Raw genomic sequence first — 22,101 nt, 5'->3', positions numbered from 1 at the left:
TACCTGGCAGTTCCTCTATCATTGGATTTAATTGGATCAGTGTTATGGATCTGATATTGAGTTTGCCTCATCATTTTTGAGAGGCATGAAAATAGTCCCTGCATTTTATCTTAGCACATCAATACAGGGACAGTCTGTGGCTTTGAGTTTGAACCCGAGGGTCCAAACTGTCATTTTAGCAAGTCTGAACTTTTGATGAAGTGCTCAGTAATAAATTCTTACATCTTCTTTCTATAGTCCTAGATTCACTTTGTATGTTTATCTAGTGAGACATTATTTTAAGCACTGTCAAAATGTTTCTTTTTTATTACTATGCTTCTTAAGTTACAAGGAGTACTAAGAACTAAGAATAAAGACTTTTACAACAGTAAGCAAAAACAGCCGGCATCCTCAGTTTGGTAAGCAGCATGTTGAACATGTAATTACATGTTAGGTATTGTGCTAGGAGCTTGACATTCCTCTTTAAAGTATCCATCATTTATTTATGCTGTATTTAGAGTTTACTAGAAGCTTAGAGCCTATGGCTCATGCTTGTAATCCTAGAGGCTCATGATTCAAAGTCAGTCCAGCCAGAAAGATCCATGAGATTTCATCTCCAAAATAACCACTGAAAAGCCAGGCTGGAGATGTGGGTGAAATGGTAGCGCCTTAGTCAAGTATGGAAGTGGAACTAGTGTGAGGTCCTGAGTTCAAATCACAATACTGGTAAGACAAGAGCCGAAGAGCCTAAAAGGGCAGGCACGCATCTAGGCTTCGGTATACCATACTTAGTCTTTGACTTTGCTTAGCAAGAAAATAGAAAATAAGTAAAGTAAATATAAGTATAATAATTTAAGTAGTCATAAATACCAGTAAATAAAAGCAGAAGGGATTGAGGGTAAAAGGAAACTTTTGTAAGTGGCTGGAATTAGACAAGGATAAGAATTGCAGTGTGGGCGTGAGTCCGTTTCCCCTTCCTATCATGGAATACTGGAGGCTGTTAACTTATAAAGAAAGGAGGTTTGTGTGGCTCATGGGTTTAGTTGAAAGACAAGGTCCTTAACCTGGTAATAATCTTCCCGTGGCATAGTCCTGAAGAGCCACGGGGTATTACTCTAGGGCACATGTGTGCATTGTGATTGCTGTCCCTCTTCTTCATCAGGCTACAAGGTTTCCATCTTTATCTTTGGGGCTCTGCTCTGATGGGGTTCTAGTCTTAATGGCCTCCCAAAGGTCCACCCTCTAAATACCATGGGCCGATCCAATCCCCCAACTCTCATACCTCACAGTGAGGACCAGAGGGGATGCAGCCCCTATCCAAACCTTTGCAATGTGTTTGTGGTGTGAGGGTGGCAGAGCTAAGCGGCTGCCAGGAGTAGCCCTGCTATGCTCAGCTCCCAAGACCTGGAGCTTTCCTAGTCCAGCCCAGACCTTTTCCTTGGGCATTTTCTCCTTTCCAGAATTTGTGCTGTCTGTGGTTATTACTCTTCACCCTCCTGTGGACCCTTAATCCACTTTCGAACAAGGGCAGGGAGCATCTTCTTCCCTGGGCTGTTCCACATACCCTCACAAGCGCACCCCCACCCCCCACCCCCAGCAGCCTTCCTTACTGAGTGTGGCCGCCTGCTCTTCCTGTTTTATATTAAGTTCTCACCCTGGAGTCAGCTTCTGGCCATACTATTCTCTTGCAACAAGCGATTTATCACTGTTGCAATAACACACTTTTAAACATGATTTAATGATATACTTCCTCCTGGAAAACTCCTTCCTCCTTGATCCAGAGACTTCTGCAGTCTCCACACAGGCCGGCCCCTCTCACTCTGTGCTTTTCTCTCTCCTCCCCAGCCCTTCTCTTTTGTTCCCCTGGGCTTACTCCAGCATCCCTCTGAGCCCTCTTCACTAGGTTGGATCCTTGGCAATGCTGGCGGCCCCTCGCTCCATCTCAGTCAACGACTGGGAGAGGAGTGAGCAGGAAGTAAAGGAGACACGGGTTCACTAGGGCAACAGGAACGCAGGACTTCTCTACCCTTGGCCTTGATGGATTAAACCAAGGGTCTGCCCTCTGCTACGAGCTGACCAAGCCAGGCTGTTGCCTGAGGATGGCTCTGGCTTCCTTGGCTCTCCATAAGCTCAAGCCAGGCTTCTCCTGGCCCTGGCTCTGAGCATCATTGCCTGGGCTTGCCACCCGGGTTTCACTTCCATGGGGCCTTCTAGGCCCAGCCCATGCAAGGCAGCTCTGTCCACTCATCCTGGAAGCCCAGACTCCTGCTTCCGTTCTGCATTGGGAATTATTCTGAACAAGCTTGCTTTTATTCTTCTGAAGGCTTTCACCTCTCACTAGACCTCATTCTAAGTGCGGATACCTGCACCCTGGAGAGCGGTGCACTGTAGCCAGACAAGCTCACTCGTGTGGGTGGGTTTGGGGTTTCCTAGAAGGTGCAGAATCCAGCCAGAGAGAACAGAATGCCTCCTCTGCAGCACACTGTCTGGAGCCATGCAAGCAACTGGGGCCCCACTGGGGTCTGCAGCCGGCTCCCCAACTGAGAAGCTGCCCTGCAGTTGGGCTCACAGTGCACTTGGCCACAGAAGCAGAGGGAGGGGGTAGGGAGTCACTCCCAAACTACAACCACAGGACCAATGCAGACCTGAAGTCCCTATGCGCCACCCCCCCCCACCCTTTTTCCTCTCCCCTCCACACCCTGCTCTGGGGAAGCCCCAATGTCCACGGGAGCTTGGGGAGTCAGGTGCCAGGGTCCAAGCGCACAGGTGCTGCCCGCGGCGGGGCAGGGTTTTGGGGCTCCCTATTCCGCCCCCTCCCCCGGAGGGGGGGCGCGCAGGGCTGGAGACGCTGAGGGGGCGGCGGGGCGCGGCAGGGGCCTCCTGCCAAGACGGGGCGGGACAATGGGGCTCCACCCCGACGAGGGAGGGAGGGAGGGAGATTGGCGGCGCGCGCTCAGCCCGCTCACTGCCGCTTCTGCTGCCGCTGCCGCTGCGCGACCCGGGCTGGCGCGGGCGGGAGCGCGGAGGAGGGAGGGGGCGGCGGCGGCGGCGCGTGTGTCGGGCGGGAGAGCGGGTGGGAGGGCGGCTGGCACCGGGCTGGTAAATAAACTGCGATGCTGTCTCGGGCTCGCCGGGCCGGGTGCCGCCGCCGCCGCCGCCGCCCCGGAGCCCCAGTGCCGGGCTCCCGCCGCCGCGCGCCCTAGCTTCGCCGCGCCAGGCTCGCGCGCCCTCGCCGGGCTCCCCGCAGTCCTCTGCCCGCGCCCCCTCGGGGTCCCGCGCGGCGGATCGGCTCGGGATGTGACCTCTGACCCCCCCTCCCCCGGCCTCCCCCCTGGCCCCCGGGAGGCCCGCCTTTGCCTGCTTTTGGGGGGGTGGGGTGGGGTGGGTGGGGAGGGGCGCGCGGATCATGGCATTGGAGTTCCCGGGCTTGCAGCCGCCGCCACTGCCTCATCCACGCAGCCCGAGCGCCGGTTCTTCCCCGGGCAGCCGCGGAGAAGGCGAAGCGGCCGGTGGGGGCGAGGCAGATGGGGCTCAAGGCGCGCAGGGCGGCGGGGGCCGGCGGCGGCGGCGGCGGGGGCGGCGGAGGCGGCGGGGCCGCTAACCCAGCCGGAGGGGACTCGGCGGCCGCGGGCGACGAGGAGCGCAAAGTGGGGTTGGCGCCGGGCGACGTGGAGCAAGTCACCTTGGCGCTGGGGGCCGGAGCTGACAAAGACGGGACCCTGCTGCTGGAGGGCGGTGGCCGCGAAGAGGGGCTGCGGAGGACCCCGCAGGGCATCGGCCTCCTGGCCAAGACCCCCCTGAGCCGCCCGGTCAAGAGGAACAACGCCAAGTACCGGCGCATCCAAACTTTGATCTACGACGCCCTGGAGAGGCCGCGGGGCTGGGCGCTGCTCTACCACGCGCTGGTGTGAGTACCCCGCCGCTCGGGGCGCCCCCGGGCCGAGGGCTCCCCGCTTCCCAGGAAGTCTGGGTGGTTTTGTTTGGGGGGGGGCGGCGGCTCAGCGCGTGTTCCTCTGTCGTGTGTGTCTGTGCGTGTGCAAGTCGTTCCCAAGATCTTGGAAACCGAGGCTGGGGAGAGCCACGCGCGGCTCCCCAGCGAATTCGGAGAGCGGACTGGCGTGGGTGCGCGCGGGTGCGCGTTCAATAGCACCTTCCGGGGTGTTGATATGCAAGCTTAGAAAAAAAAAGTGTCATTTTTGTTTTTAATTAATGTAGGGGGTTGAGCGGGACGAGACAGGATCTACTTAGAGTCCTGATCCACCGCTGGGTGTGTGTGTGTGGGGGGGGGATCATTTCTCTGGGGATCAGCCCTGAGTTTGGATGATGTACAAGCCCCGGAGTTGGGGAGGGGAGTGGCGCACTGCTCACCGCCCTGCTGCGTGTGTGTGTGTGTGTGTGTGTGTGTGTGTGTGTGTGTGTGTGTGTTACACGAAGTGTACCCCTCCTTCTCGTTGCCAGGAAGAACCTGGTGTTGCTGGGATGCGGGCAGTGTGGGGGGAAGGGGGCAGGAGGAAGGCTTGGACCGGCCCAAATGCGCGACTCTGGGGCATTTAGGGCAACTGATTTGGCGATGGGGCGGGATTTCCAAGCCTGGGGCTGAGGTTGGGGGTTAACACTGCCAGGAGGCAGGGAGGGTTGGGGATTATTTTGTCTGAAGCATCCCCGTGATGTAGGGTCTGATCTTCCCCCCCCCCCCAACACACACACACACTACCGCCCCATCCCCATAGAGATGAGAGGTCAGTCTGGAGAAGGTTTGCTGCCCCAGACCTCCCCTAGTCTGCAGGTCAACGTGGCCAGCTGGAGCACGGAACTCCCCCAGCACCGGAGAGTTGGGATGAAAAAATCCTCCCGCCTTTGGGGAGAGGAAGAGGATGCTGGCCAGGTTCCTTACCCCTAACTAGAATCCTGGCTCCTGGGGGCACACGCCAGGGCTGGAGGGCGCTGCCAGCTGCCAGCTGTCTAGCCTTGGTTAAGCCATGTGATGGCTGGTTTTGAGGAAGCTGAAGGGCTGCCAGGGTTTGGGTAGGAAGTTGGCGGTGACCTTGAAGCCATCCTTCCTTAGGCCTAGCAGTGGATTTTCCTTCTCCCTTTGACCCATTGACTGATAAGATGGGAAGGGCTCCCTAGACCTAGGACTTGGTCCAACTATTATCTCCCAGCCTTCCTGGTTAGAAGTGCTTTTCCTGATTTGACCACCAGGTGGGGGCGTCCACGCAAAACCTTACATACATATTGCAACAGGTTTCTTCAGGGGTGACCAAAGCTTGGAGAGGGTGCCTCCCTGGAAACTAAGGGGCCAGCAAGAGGGGGGCAAAAGGGGGGGCATCCTGTCCTGAATGTGGATTTGGGGCTGTCAAGCGTTTGGCGTCGGTGTGTATGTGTCTTTGCCGGTGTTGGGAGATGTCTTAGCAATGGTTACTCTCATTTGCTCTATTTTGAAGGCAAAGCAGGACTTAAAATATTACATTTATCTCTGTCTCCAGCATTGCGTTTAATGAAACAGAAGCCAAGTGAATGGTGGAATGCGGGGGCAGGGAGAACTGGCACAACCGATGATCTGGATGAACTCAGATACACACACTGGCATTCTTTTTGCACAGTTGTCCGGTGTTTACTTGCTGCCTTTCAAACCTGGGGTTCCGCTGCAGCTATGGGGTTCCTTCCTCCTGCTTTTCTTAGCCAGCACTTGCAGCTGCGCTGTGTCTTGTTTGAAGATGGGGCAGCCAGGGCCTAGGGTTGGCAGAGTCTCAGTGTCATCCTTCTGTTTAATCATTTCTTCACTTGGAAGCAATCTCAGAAGGCAGAAACCTGTAGCTCAGTTTCCAGGAGTGTTTGAGCCTGTGGAAAGGAAGGCTAGCCACCCAGTCAGGCACAAGCATGTATGTAAATTTTACTTAACACTCATGCTTGATTCTCTCTCATGAAAATTACCATTTTCATTTTATGAGTGAAGGTAGAAAACATCAAAGATCACATAATTAATGCTTTGGAACTCTCCTCTCTTCCTGTTTTTCTGTACTGAGATTTGAATTCAGGGCCTTGCTCTTGATAGGAAGGTGCTCTAACACTTGAACCGTACTCTTCACCCTTTTTTACTTTGGTTATTTAAAAATGGGGTCACCCATTTTTTACCTGGCCTGAGACTATGATGCCCCTACCTCTGCCTCCTGGGTAGCTGGGATTACAGGAATGCACCACCATGTCTAGTCCTAGGTCCCACATTTAATGGAATGGTTGAGCTTTGTTGTTGAGCCCCCATCCCTAGTCCGACTCTCAGGCAAGATGTGAGAGACCGGGTACTGGGCTGGGCATTGCTAAGCACTCCTTTCCCCTTGGGGAAAGACCCTGTGGTCATACCTCTACCTTTCTAGCATATCCTTGTCAAGTGATGGGAAATGGGAATTTGGGGGATCACAGAAGATTCTGGTGGAACACAGGGAACAGCAGTGTTAGGAAAATGTGGGTGAGAGGATGGGACTGTAGATTCTGATTAACTCAGGATGTACAAGAAATCTTGTGAGCTGTGTTTGAACTGCTAGTGCTCAGGTATGCTTGGTAAGTGAGTGCAACCCATATCCTTCCTTCCTGCGGCTCAGGAGGGAGCCCGGGCAGTGAGACATAGCTGAACCTTCATTGGTGATTCAGGAGTTTTCGAGACATTGAAATTCAGACTTTGAAGCTTGTGTGAACCTGTTCTGGGCTGTGGCTAGTGGCAGGAGAGGGCCTGTGCTTCAGCTGGCCATTGTCACACAGACTAGAGCATGCTTTTTTTCTTTCTTTTAACATGAACCAGACCCAGAGATGAGATTTTTTTTTCTTCTCTTCTCTAAAGATAGAATACAGGAAAGGTGGAAATCAATCAAACCTCCACCCTGCTCCTGGCCTTAGAAGTCCATCCTTGTACCTTCACCTTGGCCTAACTCGGGTGTCATTACCTCCAGGAAGCCTTTCCTCGCCTCCCCAAGGCTGGACTGGAATTTCCTTTCCTCAGTGAGACACCCCTCCGCCCCCACCCCCAGTTTTACAAGTTTACACATTCCTTTGTGGATCAATGTGTTTGCCTGTGTGCACCATTGAGCCCTGCGTGGTTTGCGGGGGGGGGGGGGGGGTGTAGTTCAATTTTAGCATTCTCAATCCCTGGGAGACTCCAGAGCCCATGGTAGGTACTAAGTAAGCATTTGCTGTGTGGAGGCATAACGAATTCTCTCAGGATTCTGGTTAATCAAGACTTTGCTGTAAGAGCTCCTACCATGATCGCAACACCTGCAGCAGTAAGCAGGCCGAGTCAGCATTGCAGGATTTTAATTAGGAGCCAGAGTCCTAGGGAATCTTGGATTGTGGGAGTCAGAAAAGGTAGGAGTGCTTGCTTTACCTCTGGGGAGGTTGATGACAGCTCCACATTTTCATCCTCTGGCTGCAAGGTGCTCTGCTGTTACAGAAGGTGTGCTGAACTTGCAGTTCACATCTGGCCTTGGGTTGCTGTGACTTTGTAGAGCTAAGTTGTGATGACCTGGAACTTGGGGGTGATAAAATACTGCCCTCTCCATGAACATTTTCTAGGCATAAATAGTGGATAGGAATGCAATCAACCCAGATCCTCAGGAATTCTGAATCAGGGTCTCTTTAAAGTCCCCCTGCTACCCACCTGGTACAGTGGCTGTCCTGAGGGAATCAGAGAACTCCCCCTGCTTAGCCTGTTCACAGGGAGGTGCTGGATTCATCTTGGCACTGTTGCTGGCTTGGCACTATGCAGACATCCTGTTGCCCTGGCCAGTCTTTTAGCAGCCAGCTGGATAGGATCACTCATTTGCCTCTTGACAAACTGAGGGAAATGATCTTGAAAAATACCCACTGATTGCTTCCTAAGGTGGGCTGGCTCCAGGGACAGGTGGCAGGCAAGATTGGGTGGAGAAACCCAAGGATCCAGACGCTGTCTTGGCAGCTGGAGGGACTGGCTGAGAGTTTCAGCTGGAGGGACTGGCTGGGAGTTTTACAAGCCATACAAGGTGGATACAAGCACCTAGATTTGTGCTTATAGGCCCTCGGTAAGTAATTTCTCTCTTTTACTTCCAATCTTTTTAATTTAATAGTTTAATTTACCTTTTTATTGACAGTACGGAGCCTTGAACTTAGGGTATCACGCCCTTGTCTGGTCTTTCCACCCAAGGCTGGCACTCTACTGCTTGAGCCACAGCTCCACTAGCTTCTTGCTGGTTTGATGAGAAGAGTCTAATGGACTTTCCTGATCTGGCTGGCTTTGAACCATGGTTCTCAGCTGTCAGCCTCCTGAGTAGCTAAGCTTATTGATATGAGCCATTAGTACCCAGTACCCAGCTTGCCTCCCATCTTTTGTGTGTGTGTATGCGTGTGTGTGTGTGTGTGTGTGTGTGTGTGTGTGTGTCGGTGTGGGACTTGAACTCTGGGCCTGGTTGCTGTCTCTCAGCTCTTCAGCTCAAGGCAAGTGCTCTACCACTTGAACTACAGCACCACTTCCAGTTTTCTGGTGGTTTATTGAAGATAAGAGTCTCATGGACTTTCCTGCCCTGGCTGGCTTTGAACCGTGATCCTCAGATCTCAGCCTCCTGTGTAGCTAGGATTACAGGGGTGAGCCACTGGTGCCCAGCTGCTCCCATCTTAATCAACCACCTTTTTGTACATGTCATGAGACCCCATGTCGTAATAATATCATTTTGCTTTTGTCTGCATTTTCTGATTTCCCTGCCTATCTCCTTGCTCTCGACTTTGCAGTTTTCAAGTCACTCAAATAGAATGAGGGAGCAGCTAAGGTTGGCATGCACAGCCCCAGTGTATCAGATCTCTAGGCAACAGGGACGTCCTGTGCTGGGGCTGTCACTCCACAGGTAAGGAAAAGAGATGGGACCCCATCAAGTGACCAGCAGTGTCTGGGAGGGTGAACAGAGCTTCTCACAAACAAAGCTGAGGCTCTGGGACGCTAAGTGATTGTCTTGTGCTGTTGGAACTACTGTATGGCAGAGCTGGGATCATCAGGATATCCTCTCCAGTGTCCGAGGTGAGATCTTAACCAATAACACTTGGAAATACTCTACTAGAAGAACACAACATATAGCCTGGCCTTCTGGCCCACTTAGTGCTACCAAACCGTGCATCACTTTCTCCCTTGCTCCTTCCTGCTTTGCTAGTTCTGCTTTGCTCCATTCAACTCCTATCAGCTATGGATGCTTTTCTTTCTGGTGATGTTGGTCTAGAAAAATGAAACAGGTAGATTTTAATACTCAGCAAGTATCTGAACTAACCAGCTGATACCTACTTAAACGAGGATGTGGAGTTTGGGGTCTGGCAGGAGAGAAACACTTGGAAGGGACTGCATAGAGGAGGAAACTGAGGCTCAGAGTAGTTAAGCTGACACACTGTTGACAGGGAAGGACTTAGGAGTCAGTCCTCCAACAAAGCTACCTCCGCTGCTTGTCCATTAACCCCTGTGTGTCTCAGTGTTCCCCAAGGCTCTTACCTCTGGATTTACAATTGTTACTAGGTTTTTTTCAGAAAGGCAATTCGCCCCCACATAGTCCATTAAGCGGCAGATGATACCATTTGAGCCCACACTGTCTTCTTGATTCTTATAGGTCTTTTGGAAATGAAGGAATGAGGTAGCTGCAAGCCCACTGATTGGGTGTCAGTACAAGGATTCTTGATGGGTGGCCTTTTGCCAAGAAAGATTTTTCTTCCTGCTGGAATTCTAGATCTGGGATCTTTTCTCTTTCCACTCCCAGTCCAGTCCTCTAAATTAGTCTCTGATCTCCACTGAGTGCCCCAGAATGTTCATGTTACGATAACTTGGGTCGACCTAAAGTCACCTCTGGAGCATCACCATCTTCTGTTCCTTCTTTATCAGTCATCCATAATATTTGTAGGTGGGGTTTGTTGAGGGTGATAGATGGTTCTCTTGGGTGTGGCTGAGAGCCTAGAGAATGCTAGTTCAGCTATTAGGAAAGTCTTCTGTTGAACTTTTCTTCAATAAGTTGTTTTTTGTGCTCAATAGCCTCAGTTTCATTATCTGAGCAGTGGACCCCAAATCTCCTATCTCCAACTTGCTGCCAGGATCCAGGGAGGCGGTGGTGATAGGACTTAGGAGTGGCTAAGTGCTGACCTGTGCCTGGCTTGTGTTCCCAGAACCTCACCGGAGTCAAAGCACTGTGCGGGTGGCTCATTCAACACCGTGTTGCTCCATTGTGTCTGCTCTCAGCTTCCCTACACGTTAACTTTTCATACTGATAGTTCAATGTCTGTCTATACAAAGTGTACATGTTCTAGGGCTTGATACTTACAGAGTCAGGCATGTTCTGTTCTACTTGATCCCATCTTCCAAGAATCAACTTGGCATCCTCGGAGGTAGCACCATTCCTACCCTGAACATACACTTTGGAAAGTGATTTCCAGAGAGTAAGTGGAGAAAAATAATAACATTGAGGAAAGTGGGGGAATAGGATAGAAAGGAAGAAGTTAGACTGAATTATGCAAGAGCATGAACAGGTTCCCCAGGGGCTCAGTCTTGCTGGGAATTCTGATAGATGGTGTGCAAGAGCCCAGGATGATCCATCAACTTCACCACTGGTGGTGGCTTCTGTGCACCCAGGAGCAAGGGAATCTTTTACACAGAACAGTGTGCCAGATATCTATGGGGTTTATACAAAGCCACCTGCTATTAGAGCTAGAAGTGTGCTCCGAGGGGTGGTAAGTTGCCCACTGCTACACCTGCTGTGCTTCTTAAGTATAGAAAGCCTTCCAACTCAAGGTCCACACCTGCATCTGTTTTCTGTTTTGGCAGTACTGGGGTTTGAACTCAGGCAGACTTGCTACCACTTGAGCCACACCTCTAACTCATTTATGATTCTTAAAGGAAGTCTTGAGACCTAAAGATTGCACCCACTGATTTTTACTTCCATTGATTTTTCAAAATATAAATTCATCATTTGGGGAAAAAAACTGGAATTCAAAGTATCTGCAAATACGTGGGCACAATATCTGGTTATCCCATGACAGCAAATCTTTGAAGCTCTTACTATTTTACTGAATTGTTGAGTTCTCAAAAGTACCTGGATACTCAGCCACTGTCTGTCCTGCCCTTTGGGGTAAGAAACTGTGTCCCTGTTGAGACTGTAGTAGGTTCAGCAAATAAGGGCACAGATACCCAGGCTTGCTGGCACTGTGACTCTGAGTGGCATTGTGATACTTGGTGATACTTTCAAAGCCCAAATCAGCTTCCTAATTTATAATGTGAGAAACTTGAGCATTTTCAAAGCAAGATTGAAATAGAGATTCTGATTGTTTTTACACATCTTTTGTTGAAAAGATAGCAGGATCTTGGCTGTGAACTCTACTGTGACTTCTGCCCCATGTCTAAGTTTTTGTTTGCAGGGAAGTAATTAACAGTCCACTTCACAATTCTGGCATGCTAAAGGAAACGTTGAGCTTTCTTCTTGAATTCCTATCTGGCGCCATGACTTCAACACCTTATTTAGCTGTGAAGGAATTTTATATTTTGGGTTTGATATATTCCTCATGAGATATGTGGATGACCACTCAGCAATGAATGCATGTCTAGTAGACAGGAGACTTAAAAAAGGAGTAGTGGAAATCCAGGCTTGGATAAGTCTGATTCTGTCCTATGGATCTCATGGTAGAGGAGATAAATATATAATACATATGTGTACTAAGCTCATTTAGAACTGGTAAACTTGTTTGAATGGGTCAGGGAAGGTTTCCATCAGCCTAAAGCTATGGATGTTGTGATATGGGCAGCCTCTTAGCATCTTCTTCTTCCTCGACTTTCTAATGTTCACTCGACCATGGCTATGTTGTATGGTTATAAACAAAGGACTAACTTTTTCTGACCAAAGGAAAGGGGCTGGACTTGATGCAGGGATAAGAACTGATAGAGAAACCTAGAGCTAGTGAACTCTGGGTTGAGCCACTTAAAGAGAGTGAAGACTTGGCTTTTGGTTATGTGTTTTATGCATGCAAGCATGCAATAGCCACAGTCCAGAGTTTAAGGCATAAATGGCAACTGTGCCAGCTCCATAGAGTTTGCAGATGCAAAGACAGAAGCAGGTGTGGGTATAGATAAAGACTGGCTTGGAATCCTCCCTGAATCATGTTTTAGCTGTGTAACCTTCAGTAAACCCCGTACCTCCCAAATGTGTAAGCTCACCTGCATACTGAGCTCACCTTGTCCACATAACAAGGGTGAGAGTGATGGGCTAATGAAGTCCGAAGCCTGGTTTGGGTTTAGGGGGGATATCTGATAAGCAGCCATCACTTCCCATTCTTTTCCGATTTTGATAGGAATGATTTCATTGGGTCAGTGTTGAACTCCTACCATGTCTTCTTGTCCTAAGATGTTGCCCCTAAATAAAAAGAGGGATAAAGTTTTGTTAGAATATTTGGGATTCTTATGCACCGTTATGGGTAAGGAAGGAATTTATATTGAGAAGGAAGAAGAGGTATATAAAGAGAAGATTCTACTGCCTGGCTTGGTCTGTTAAAGAAAATGATGCTGCTGAGGATAGCATTTGCCTAGGCCACAAGCTCTAGGTGGCCCAGGACTAGGTTTATATAATTATATTGACTTTTAAACACACTCACTCTACAGCCTGATTACTCACATAGAAGGCGAAGATGTATCTAGAAGGTTTTAGCTGAACTTGAGTGAATAACATACATTTCTTTCCTGAATGAATTATTTTATCATCTCCTACAAAATGAATTATATAGCATGTTTCTCTTTTTACTTTGGCTGTCAGGACTGTGGGACAAATTTGAGCTCAACCAGTACAACAGCCTTATTCATTTCATTTATTGGCTCTTTTTTTTTCCTCTAGGATTTTCTTATGTGCTCTTGGATTACATTTTCTTATTCAAAATGATTTTTTAAAAAATAATTTCTTCTTTCTTTGATATATTTCCCCAGTGTTACCTCTAATCCTCCACAGGAACCGGGTGCTGTTCAGCTCAGAGCCTGGCACATAATAACAGCTCAATAAATATCAAAAATGAGTTTGCTGAGTAGCCACACTGACTAGTTTATTTTTAATTAATTAATTTTTATTGTAAGGTGATATTCAGAGGGATTACATTACATAAGTCAGGTAATGAGTACATTTCTTTTGGAACAGTGTCACCCCTTCCCTCATCTTCTCCTAGTCCCCCCCCCAAATTGTATAGTTCATTTCCAACATAGCATCCAGTGAGTATCTGCTGCATTTGTCCCACTGTTTCTGACCTCCCCCTTATTCTCCCCCAAACAGATAAACTTGCATATAGAACAAAAGGTACAGAAATCAAAAACAGCGACAAAAGATAAAAAGCAAAAATCAAAACCAAAATGCAAAATAACAAAAAACCCCTCTTGTTTTCCTTTCTTGTAGTTCATTTCAATAGCATCATTTTATATGATCATAATAGCTATTGAGCCTTGTGATCCTCTCCTAGGAATAGCCTCCTTTGTTCTCACTGTGTAATTTATCATGGTAAAGTATATTTTTTTGTCTTTTACTATCCATTATATTTACTTGTAGATTTATAGGCACATTATAATTACTACAAATGAGGGAAACCATGGAACCTACTTTTCTTTGGGTTTGGCTTACTTAGCTTAATATAATTTTTTCTAGACCCTCTATTTCCTTATGAATGGGGCAATGTCATTCTTTTTGATGGAATTCCATTGTGTATATACACCACGTTTTCTTTCTTTCTTTTTTTTTTTTTTTGTCGGTCGTGGGGCTTGAACTCTGGGCCTGGGCGCTGTCCCTCAGCTCTTCAGCTCAAGGCGAGCGCTCTACCACTTGAGCTACAGGGCCACTTCCCCACGTTTTCTTGATCCATTCATCTACTGAGGAATATCTGGGTTGGTTCCATAGCTTAGCTATGCTGCAGTGAATATAGATGTACTGGTAGCTTTAGTGTGAACTTCAAACTAACTTTTTGAAAACTACCAAATTAATTTCAGTCATGTGGACCAATTTTTTATCTTTCTAAACAACTATTTCAGAGGGTGAATATTTGGAAAAATGTTCTTAGTGGGTTCTTTTGTTTGTTTCTCTGAATACTAAAATTGTGAGTTAACCAAGCACATATTCATGTATATGTGTGCACACAGGAGTGTAGAAAAAGAGGAAGGGAGAAAGATCTTCAATATTCAGATAATAATAATAGTAATAGTAATAGTTTTCATTTCTAGTTTTTGTTGACCTGTTGTGTCTAGGGCTCAAATATTTTCAGTGTTGTGATGGTTCTGTGTTCAGCAATTCTGAACTCTCCTTCAACACAATCACTTGGGGGCTGCTGGTTTTCATTTTGCAAACTGATGTATGATTGAAATATAATTACATGTCATAAAAACCCACCATTTTAAAGTTAATAATTCAGTGGTTTTCAATATATTTCCAAGGTCACACAATAGCTAGAGGATTTTTTACAGTTTACAGTTGATAGCTTTAGTCAAAACTAAAGTGATAGTATCAAAAAGTCACTTCAATCCCCCATTTTTCTTATCAGCAGAAGAGGAGCTATGAAATATAATGGGTAAAAGACATTGTCAAGAGAGTTAAAAAAAGAATGCACTGGCTGGGGAAGAAAAGTATTTGCAAAATATCTGAAATTGACATATATTAAACATGCAAACAGCTCTCAAAATTCAATAGTGAGGAAAACAGCTCCATTAAAAATACACAAAAGATGGGCTGAGAAGGTGGTTAGAGTGCTTGCCTCACATTCATGAGGCCCTGGGTTCGATTCCTCAGCACCACATAAGTAGAAAAAGCAATAACTAGTATATGTCTGAGTCAAGCAGAAAAGGTCAGATAAGTTGATGTTAGGGGAATGAACCCCAAGATAAGTATTCAATTTTTTTTATTTTCATGCAATTGTTTCTAACGTATTTATAAGATGATTTCTATGTTGCTTTGTATGTCCCTCCCCCACGGTATAACCCCTGCTTTCACTGTATTTGATGTTGGTATAATTTGTGAAAGGGAAAGGCAAAAACAAATTGTTTAACTAGGGATACAGGTGGACCCATTGCAACAATGAGATGTACAAGTCGTTATGTCGAAAATGAACTTTACAACTTTGGTGGTGGTGGTGGAGGGGTAGTATGGGAAGGGATGGGAAGGGGAAACAAAGAGGAGGCAAAAATGCTTGATAAGAAATATACTTGTTATCTTGCCCATGTAATTGTAACTCCTCTGTACGGTATTCTCACAATAAAAAAATAAAATAAAATGTGAAAAAAAAATAAAACTACTATGCAGAGTAAAAAAAAAAAAAGTAGAAAAAGCTAGAAGGGGCACTGTGGCTCAAGTGATAGAGCACTAGCCTTGAGCTGAATCGCTGAGGGACAGAGCCCAGGTCCAGAGTTCAAGTCCCACGACTGACAAAAAAAAATACAGAAAAGATCTAAGAAGAGTATTTTGCTAAAGAAGTATTTTGTTCAATGGGCATATGAAAGACTTGATGCTCAGAACTGTAAGTTCCCTAATGAAATGATCTACTAGAATTAGTGTGGCTGAAATCCAACAAGAACAGCGGCAAATGTTAACAATGAGATGGAGCATTAGGAACTCTTAAGTCATGATTGGTGGGAATAACTACCCTGAAAGACAGATTGTGACAAAGCTAAACATGGTGTTACCATAGTACCCTGAGTATGCACTCAAATGATCAAAAACGGTATCTCCACACCAAAATCCTTCTGTGAACTTTTATAGTAGCTCTATTCATAATCTCCAATCGTGATTCAACTAAGATTTCTTTCAATAGGTAAATGGACAAATGGTTATACATCCACACTAAACTGTGTGGCACAGTGAAAGGTACAGCATCCAGAGGCCAGAAGGGAGTTTATGTGGTGACAAAGGAATCCATCAGAATTACAAGTAAATGAAAGGAGGAGGAATGGGAGAGGAAGGGCATCCAGAGTGATTGCCAGAGAGGAGTCTGGCTGAAGGTGGGAGGAAGGGCAGGTGGACACTGTACTCCCATGGACGAAAGGGCTTCCGGTGAGAATGAGGTTGGAAATCCTGACACAGGCCATGTGGTGACTGGAAGTGAACAGTTAAGAGAACATGGTGGTGGCCAGGCTAGGTTATCCACTGTTGGAGCCCGAGTTTACAATGAAGAAAGGTGTCTAGAATGTCCATGTAGTAATTGGCTGGATTTGCATATAGGCATATAAACCACTGTTAAGCTTCCTGTAAATGAATGGTTAGTATAAAACCATTCAAACTCGGTATGCATGTGTGGGCTGGGATAACATTTCCTGGCAGTGTCAGCCGAGAGAGCCTAGGAGATTAAGGAGGCTGTGTGAACATACTGAGCAGGGCATGGATTCTGATGCCTTTGTGCAGAAGATATGAATCTTGAAGGAAGGACTTGTTCTAAGACACAGACAGGAAATATATGAGACCAAGGCATCTTGTAGTGCCAGAATGTAAAGGAATGCTTAAAAAAATCCACATTGTTGGGATGCCAAAGGGACACAAGAGCCAGCTGAAAGAACTCCCAGTGGCCAAAACTGGCTCAGTTTGTGGAATAAGATAAAGTAGTGTTTGGAGTATGATCATAGTATAAACTAAATGTTCCCTAGTCCACACTGACACAAATAAATGGTTGAGTGGATAAATAGGAAGAGAAAGACAGATAAATCTCTTGTGAAGGAGAATTCCAAGTTTTGTACTAGTTTCTCTGCCCACAGCAGGAAAAGAATCATGTGGGTAGCATAGTGATTCCTCCCGAAGAATAGAGATAGGATGGTATATGAAAAGATAACTTTTCGCAGTGCATTGGTGGCTCATGCAATCCTAGCTACTCAGGGAGCTGAGATCCAGAGGCTTATGGTTCAAGACTCACATAGATTAAAAAAAAATCTTTCCAAAACTTACCTCTAGCAAAAAGCCATGCTGGAATCTTGGATCAAGAAAGGCTTGAGTTCAGATCCTGGAATGGCTAAAATAAATTAGTTGTGAGCTGAAATAGGCCGACATATAAGTCCTCCAACCTACTGAACAGGTGTCCCTCATTTACAGAGTGGTAGATCTAAGACTGAGGCCCACTTAGTTGCAAAGCCAGCCCCGATCTCTCCACTGCCCTTCCCTGTTACAAAATGATATCCATGAAATATGGTTTCCCTGAGAGGTGATGCTCACCAGTGTATACTGGTGTGCCATCAGCTGAGTCCACTAGAACCACACTTATTATGACCAGATTAGTAAGAATCAGTGAGCTTTCCTGTATGCACCCTTGACCAAATCTGTGTCCCCTAGTCCCTCTACCTTGGTTACATCCATGAAATCTACCCTGATTGACTTAGAACTCTGACTCCAGCCCATTCTAAGTCAGAACTGGGTTTTGGTAGGAGGAGAAAGATGGAGGAGTGTGGATCAGTGGCTATGTGTCTGCTGTGAAATCCAGCAGACTGGATGGGCTATAGGGCCCATCCCTCTCCATGAGGGCTTTGGAGTTATCCACTCTCTGCCTTTCGACCCTGATTACTTGATGGATGCAGAATGGTTTCTTGACCTTTGAGTGCCCTCATGAGACTCGCCTATTTTAATGTCTAAGTAGAGCATTTCTGTTGAGCTAGGAAGAGACAACCAGAAGTTTCTTCTTTGTCTCCTAGAGGCTACTGTGACTAATGAACTGTCATTGGTTATGGGGAGGACAGGAGGGAGAGAGTTGGGAAACCTTCATAGACTTCTCATTGTGGAGCTGAGCTTCATTTGATTCATCCTGCACCAGAGGGAGGCCATGCTGGGCCGAGGGTGATCTGTGAATGAGCCTGATCCAGGGGGCCGGAGGCCTCACCTCGTCGTGATTGCTGGAAGGTCGGCTGCAGGCTGGTGGGGATAGACATGGGGGGAGGAGTCATCACAGCTACAGTGCTGCTCTGGCCCCAGAGGTGACGCCACCCATGCCAGCGCCAGCAAGCTGCTGCACTTTCCTGAGCCTCCTATCGTCATGGGCGGCTGTGATGATAGAACCCCCATTCCAGAAGAATCCAGAGGCCACAGGACAGCAGAGGGGCAGTGAAGCATTGGTCATGCCACAGTTAATGGGAATGGGAATGACCAGGTCTCATACAAGGACAGACAGACAGACATAGGGGCTGAAAAATGAAACTCTGCATGGACTTTGGATTGGTTCTGAGAGACAGCTGTGCAAGTGTCCCAGAGGAGGCAGCACTTGGGAGGTGGAGATAGATTGAAGAGTGAAGATCAGGATAGGAGTTGGTGGCAGAGAGGCAGTTAAAGAGTAACCCTAGCCCGGTGGCTGCAGCCCAGGCTCTGTGTAGGTGCGGGAGGGTAGGGTAGCTGGATGGTGAGAGGCTGACAGATGATGGAGCTGGAGCAGAAGGGCTTTCTTAAGTAGAATTGCTTTGTGACCTTGGGCCAGTCTTTGCACATTTCCTTCTTTGATGACAAGTTAGGTGATTAGATACTTCTTAGCATTTATCTTCAGAGGAGCAATAAATGGGATGGATGGAGCTGTTCCCCATTGGGCAGGAAATTTTTCTGCTCATTGCTCTCCAGAAAACAGTCTGAGAGGCAAGGCACTGATGGAGAAAGAACTTAGATTAAGCAGTGAGACAACTGATCAGAGGATGGTGGACTGTCTTCCTAAAGGCCCATCTTGTAGAGGAGCTGATGTCGGAGAGGATCCTGCAGGATGTGGGTGATCACATGCATGAGTGAGGTTTGGGACCGGATGATGTGCATTTCATCTTAATCACCTCGTCTCTGAAGGTATTTGTGTTTTCAATTCTGCAGATCTCAAGCAAAACTGATTACTTTTGTCAAAGATGATTATCTCCTCTGGCTATCCTTGCTTCTGATTCGTTTGTCTCTGTGCAGTTGCTGATATAATACAACTAGGAAGAGACCTAGGCCATAGAGGCCCCTATGGCCCGATGTTCATCCTCAGATTCATGGTAGTGAATGAAAACATAGTTGAGTGGATTACCTGTGAAGGCCAGGGTTGGGTGATGTTATGTTATGTACAGGGTCCAGCTCCAGCATGTGAAAGGAGAGCGATCAGGTCTCTGTTTGTTCAGAGCGTCAGAATCTCAGCGGGATTTTGGGTATCCCGGACTCCTGCCCGATGATGCAATCTCAGCTTCCAACTGTGATAAGACATATACCCCAGGCTTTATGCAATTGAAGCCAGACACTGATTGTGCAAGCCTGTAATCCTAACTACTGAAGAGGCTGAGATCTGAGGATTGCAATGTAAAGCCAGTTCAGGCAGAAAAGTCTGTGAGACTCTTATCTGTAGTTAACCAGCCAAAAGCTGAAAATGGAGCTGTGGCCCAAGTGGTAGAGTACCAGCTTTGAATGAAAAAGGAAGCGGGGGGGGGGGGGAGGGGCCCACTGGGTTCAAGCCCCAGAATTAGCACATGCGCACACACACACACACACACACACACACACACACACACACACACACACACACACACACACACACACACACACACACACACACACACCTTCATTCCCCAAGTACTGGTGTTGGGAACATTAATTAGTGTCACTGCATGAAACAAATTAAGCTGGGACCTTGTTGCTTCTATTGAAAATTATAGCAGAGGAAAGCTGATGTTGTAAATGGAGGAGACTCGCACTCATCCAAGAATCTGGGCACTCAGACCTCCCTTGGCCTAGCATTCCTTGTGTCTGAGCTGGGGCATTGCTGTCTGAAGGGGGAAGGGAGGATGTGAGCATAAATGTGGCACATGTTTCAGCTGCACAGTCTTGGTGCGGCTGTGGTCTGTTCTTGCACTCCAGCTGTGTGACCACAGGCAGGTTACTTCATGTCTCTGGATTTCAGTTTCCTTGTTTACATAATGGAGATAATAGTAGAATACAATTCAAGGGGTGAATATGACAATGCTGTAAGTTGATGTAAGGAACTCACATCCAAAAACACTGGGAGAGGAAGGAGGAGGAGGAGGTGAAGGGGGAAGAAGAAGAAATCAGGAGAAAGAATTTTTATCATCATCATCATCATCATCATCATCATCGTCATCATCATCATGGCTTCTAGAACTTTATCTATGATGAACACCATGCGAAGAGAGAAATAACTAACAATAGGGATTTGGAGGTAGGAACACTTTTCTTTCTTTCTTTCTTTCTCCTTCCTCCTCTCCCTTTCCCTCCCTCTCTTTCTTCCTCACCTCCCTCAACTCCCTTTTTCTTTCTTGGCAGCCTGAAGGTTTAAGCGCAGGGCTTTGCATTTTGCTATACTGCTGAGCCATGTGTCTGATCCTTTCTGCTCCTTTATTTTTCAGGTAGGGTCTTTTTTTTCCCCCCTTAGGTCAATTGGAACTATTTTACTTGCTGCTTTACTTCCCATTTTACTTCCTGCTGGGATGACAGGCAGTTGACGCTTTGCTCTGCCTTTTCTGATGAGAATGAGGGTCTCACGAAATGTTTTTTTTACAATTATTATTCCAATCTCAGCCATCCATGCACTGGAATAACAGGGGAAGGACAACAGAAGAAGCCCATGGTTATGACGAGTCTCACGAATGTTTGGCCTAGGCTGGCCTTGAATTGTCATTTCCTAGATTGGTTCCTCTCGAGTAGCTGGATTATTGGCTTGAGCCACTAGCACCCAGCTCATTATTTTTTAAATTTTTTATTGTTATTATAAGGGTGATGTACCAAGGGGTTACAGCTACACAAGCCAGGGGAAGAGGACATTTCCTTTTGACCATGTCACTCCTTCCCTCACTCTCTCCCACTTTTCCCCCCCTTCCCCACCCACAAGCTGTGTAGTTCATTTTCAACATAGTGTCTAGTGACTATCACTGCTGCATTTGTTCACCTTTTGTCCCTCTGTTTCTGTGCCCCCCCTAGCCCTCCCAAAGACAAAAGAAAAAGAAGACAGACAAAAAGAAAATAAAACCAAAACAACAAAGAAAATCCCTTGTTTCCATTTCCTAGCATTCACTTCAATACGTATTATTGAAATGATTATTTTCTGATTATCAGATGTGCATAAGCATTGCACCTTTGTATTCCTCTCCTTAGAGTATCCTCCTCTGGTCTCATGGTGTATAAAACCAAATTGTAGCGAAATATACATATTAAAATAGGTCATTTAAACTGTTTTTAGGCAGCTGTACACTTACACAGTTGTATAGTCATCAGCATCACCCATCCACAAAAATTTTGTCACCTTGGAAAGCTGAAACTCTGTACCCATTAAGAAATGATCCCTATTTCTCCTTCTTTCTTCCAGATAGCATTGAACTTCTTCTCAAAGTTCTGCCCAGGAGTGGAATCAGCATTTGCCCCTTTGCAACTGGCTTAGCATAAAGTCCTTAAGTGTGTTGTAGAAGGTGTCAAAAGACTCTTCCGTTTTATGGCTGTATACTAGTCTACAGTGTTTAAAGCACATTGCTAGAGCCTTAAGATGCTTCCATCTTTTCACTATTGTGAGTACTATGTCCTGAGCCTGGGTGTCTAAGCCATATTAACACATCCCAGCTCCTACCCACATCTCTCTGGCTACTCAAGGCCATTTCACCTGCTGCCCTCTGGCAGAGGCAGTAGCGAGAAGGCTGGCAGTATAGCAGTGTTGAGATGATCCCTTGCTATCTGGGTATATGGACCATCCCTTCATTTCTGAGGATCTCTACTTCTTCACATGTAAAATGGGGGTGAGGGTCTCAGGCTCCCCGCCTTATAGAGTACTCAGAGACTGTGATGAGTTCACTTCCAGAAAGGTGTGGGCACAGGCCTGGCCCATGGCAAAGGAGGCTACTGGCCTGGGGTAGGAAAGAAGATCTTGATGCTCAGCGATGTGGGGTGACTTGCCCACGGGCACACAGCTGCCACAGATGCTGCTGGCACAGAACGCAGATGTGCCTGAGGACCAGCCAGTGCTTCCTTTCTCAATCTATTTCTGGTTCTGTCTCCCTGCGCTCCTGCGGATCTGGCATTCAAATTGCCCCTGCATGAGCCTGTCTTGGCAGCACCGTCATGAGTGTCCCAACCATATCCTGCTTCCCTCGCAGGCCCACCGTGTCAGCATACTTCCAGGCAGAGGTCTGCATTGAACAAACCCTGTAGAATA

General features: G+C 47.2%; 1 protein-coding gene across 1 annotated transcript in view; it reads left to right on the top strand.

Moving 5' to 3' along the window:
• Nucleotides 1-3,391: 3,391 nt before the first annotated feature.
• Kcnq3 (potassium voltage-gated channel subfamily Q member 3) overlaps nucleotides 3,392-22,101 on the top strand; it is a 260,088-nt gene continuing 241,378 nt past the window's right edge. Inside the window, exon 1 of the mRNA XM_069991421.1 lies at nucleotides 3,392-3,886. Coding sequence (XP_069847522.1) covers nucleotides 3,504-3,886 — 383 coding nt within the window. The 5' untranslated portion in view covers nucleotides 3,392-3,503. The remainder of the gene's footprint in view (nucleotides 3,887-22,101) is intronic.

Source organism: Dipodomys merriami, unplaced genomic scaffold (genome assembly GCF_024711535.1).
Source record: "Dipodomys merriami isolate MVZ:Mamm:240054 unplaced genomic scaffold, mDipMer1.0.p SCAF_4, whole genome shotgun sequence".
Classification (NCBI taxonomy): domain Eukaryota; kingdom Metazoa; phylum Chordata; class Mammalia; order Rodentia; family Heteromyidae; genus Dipodomys; species Dipodomys merriami.
This window is presented reverse-complemented; position numbering and strand designations above follow the sequence as displayed.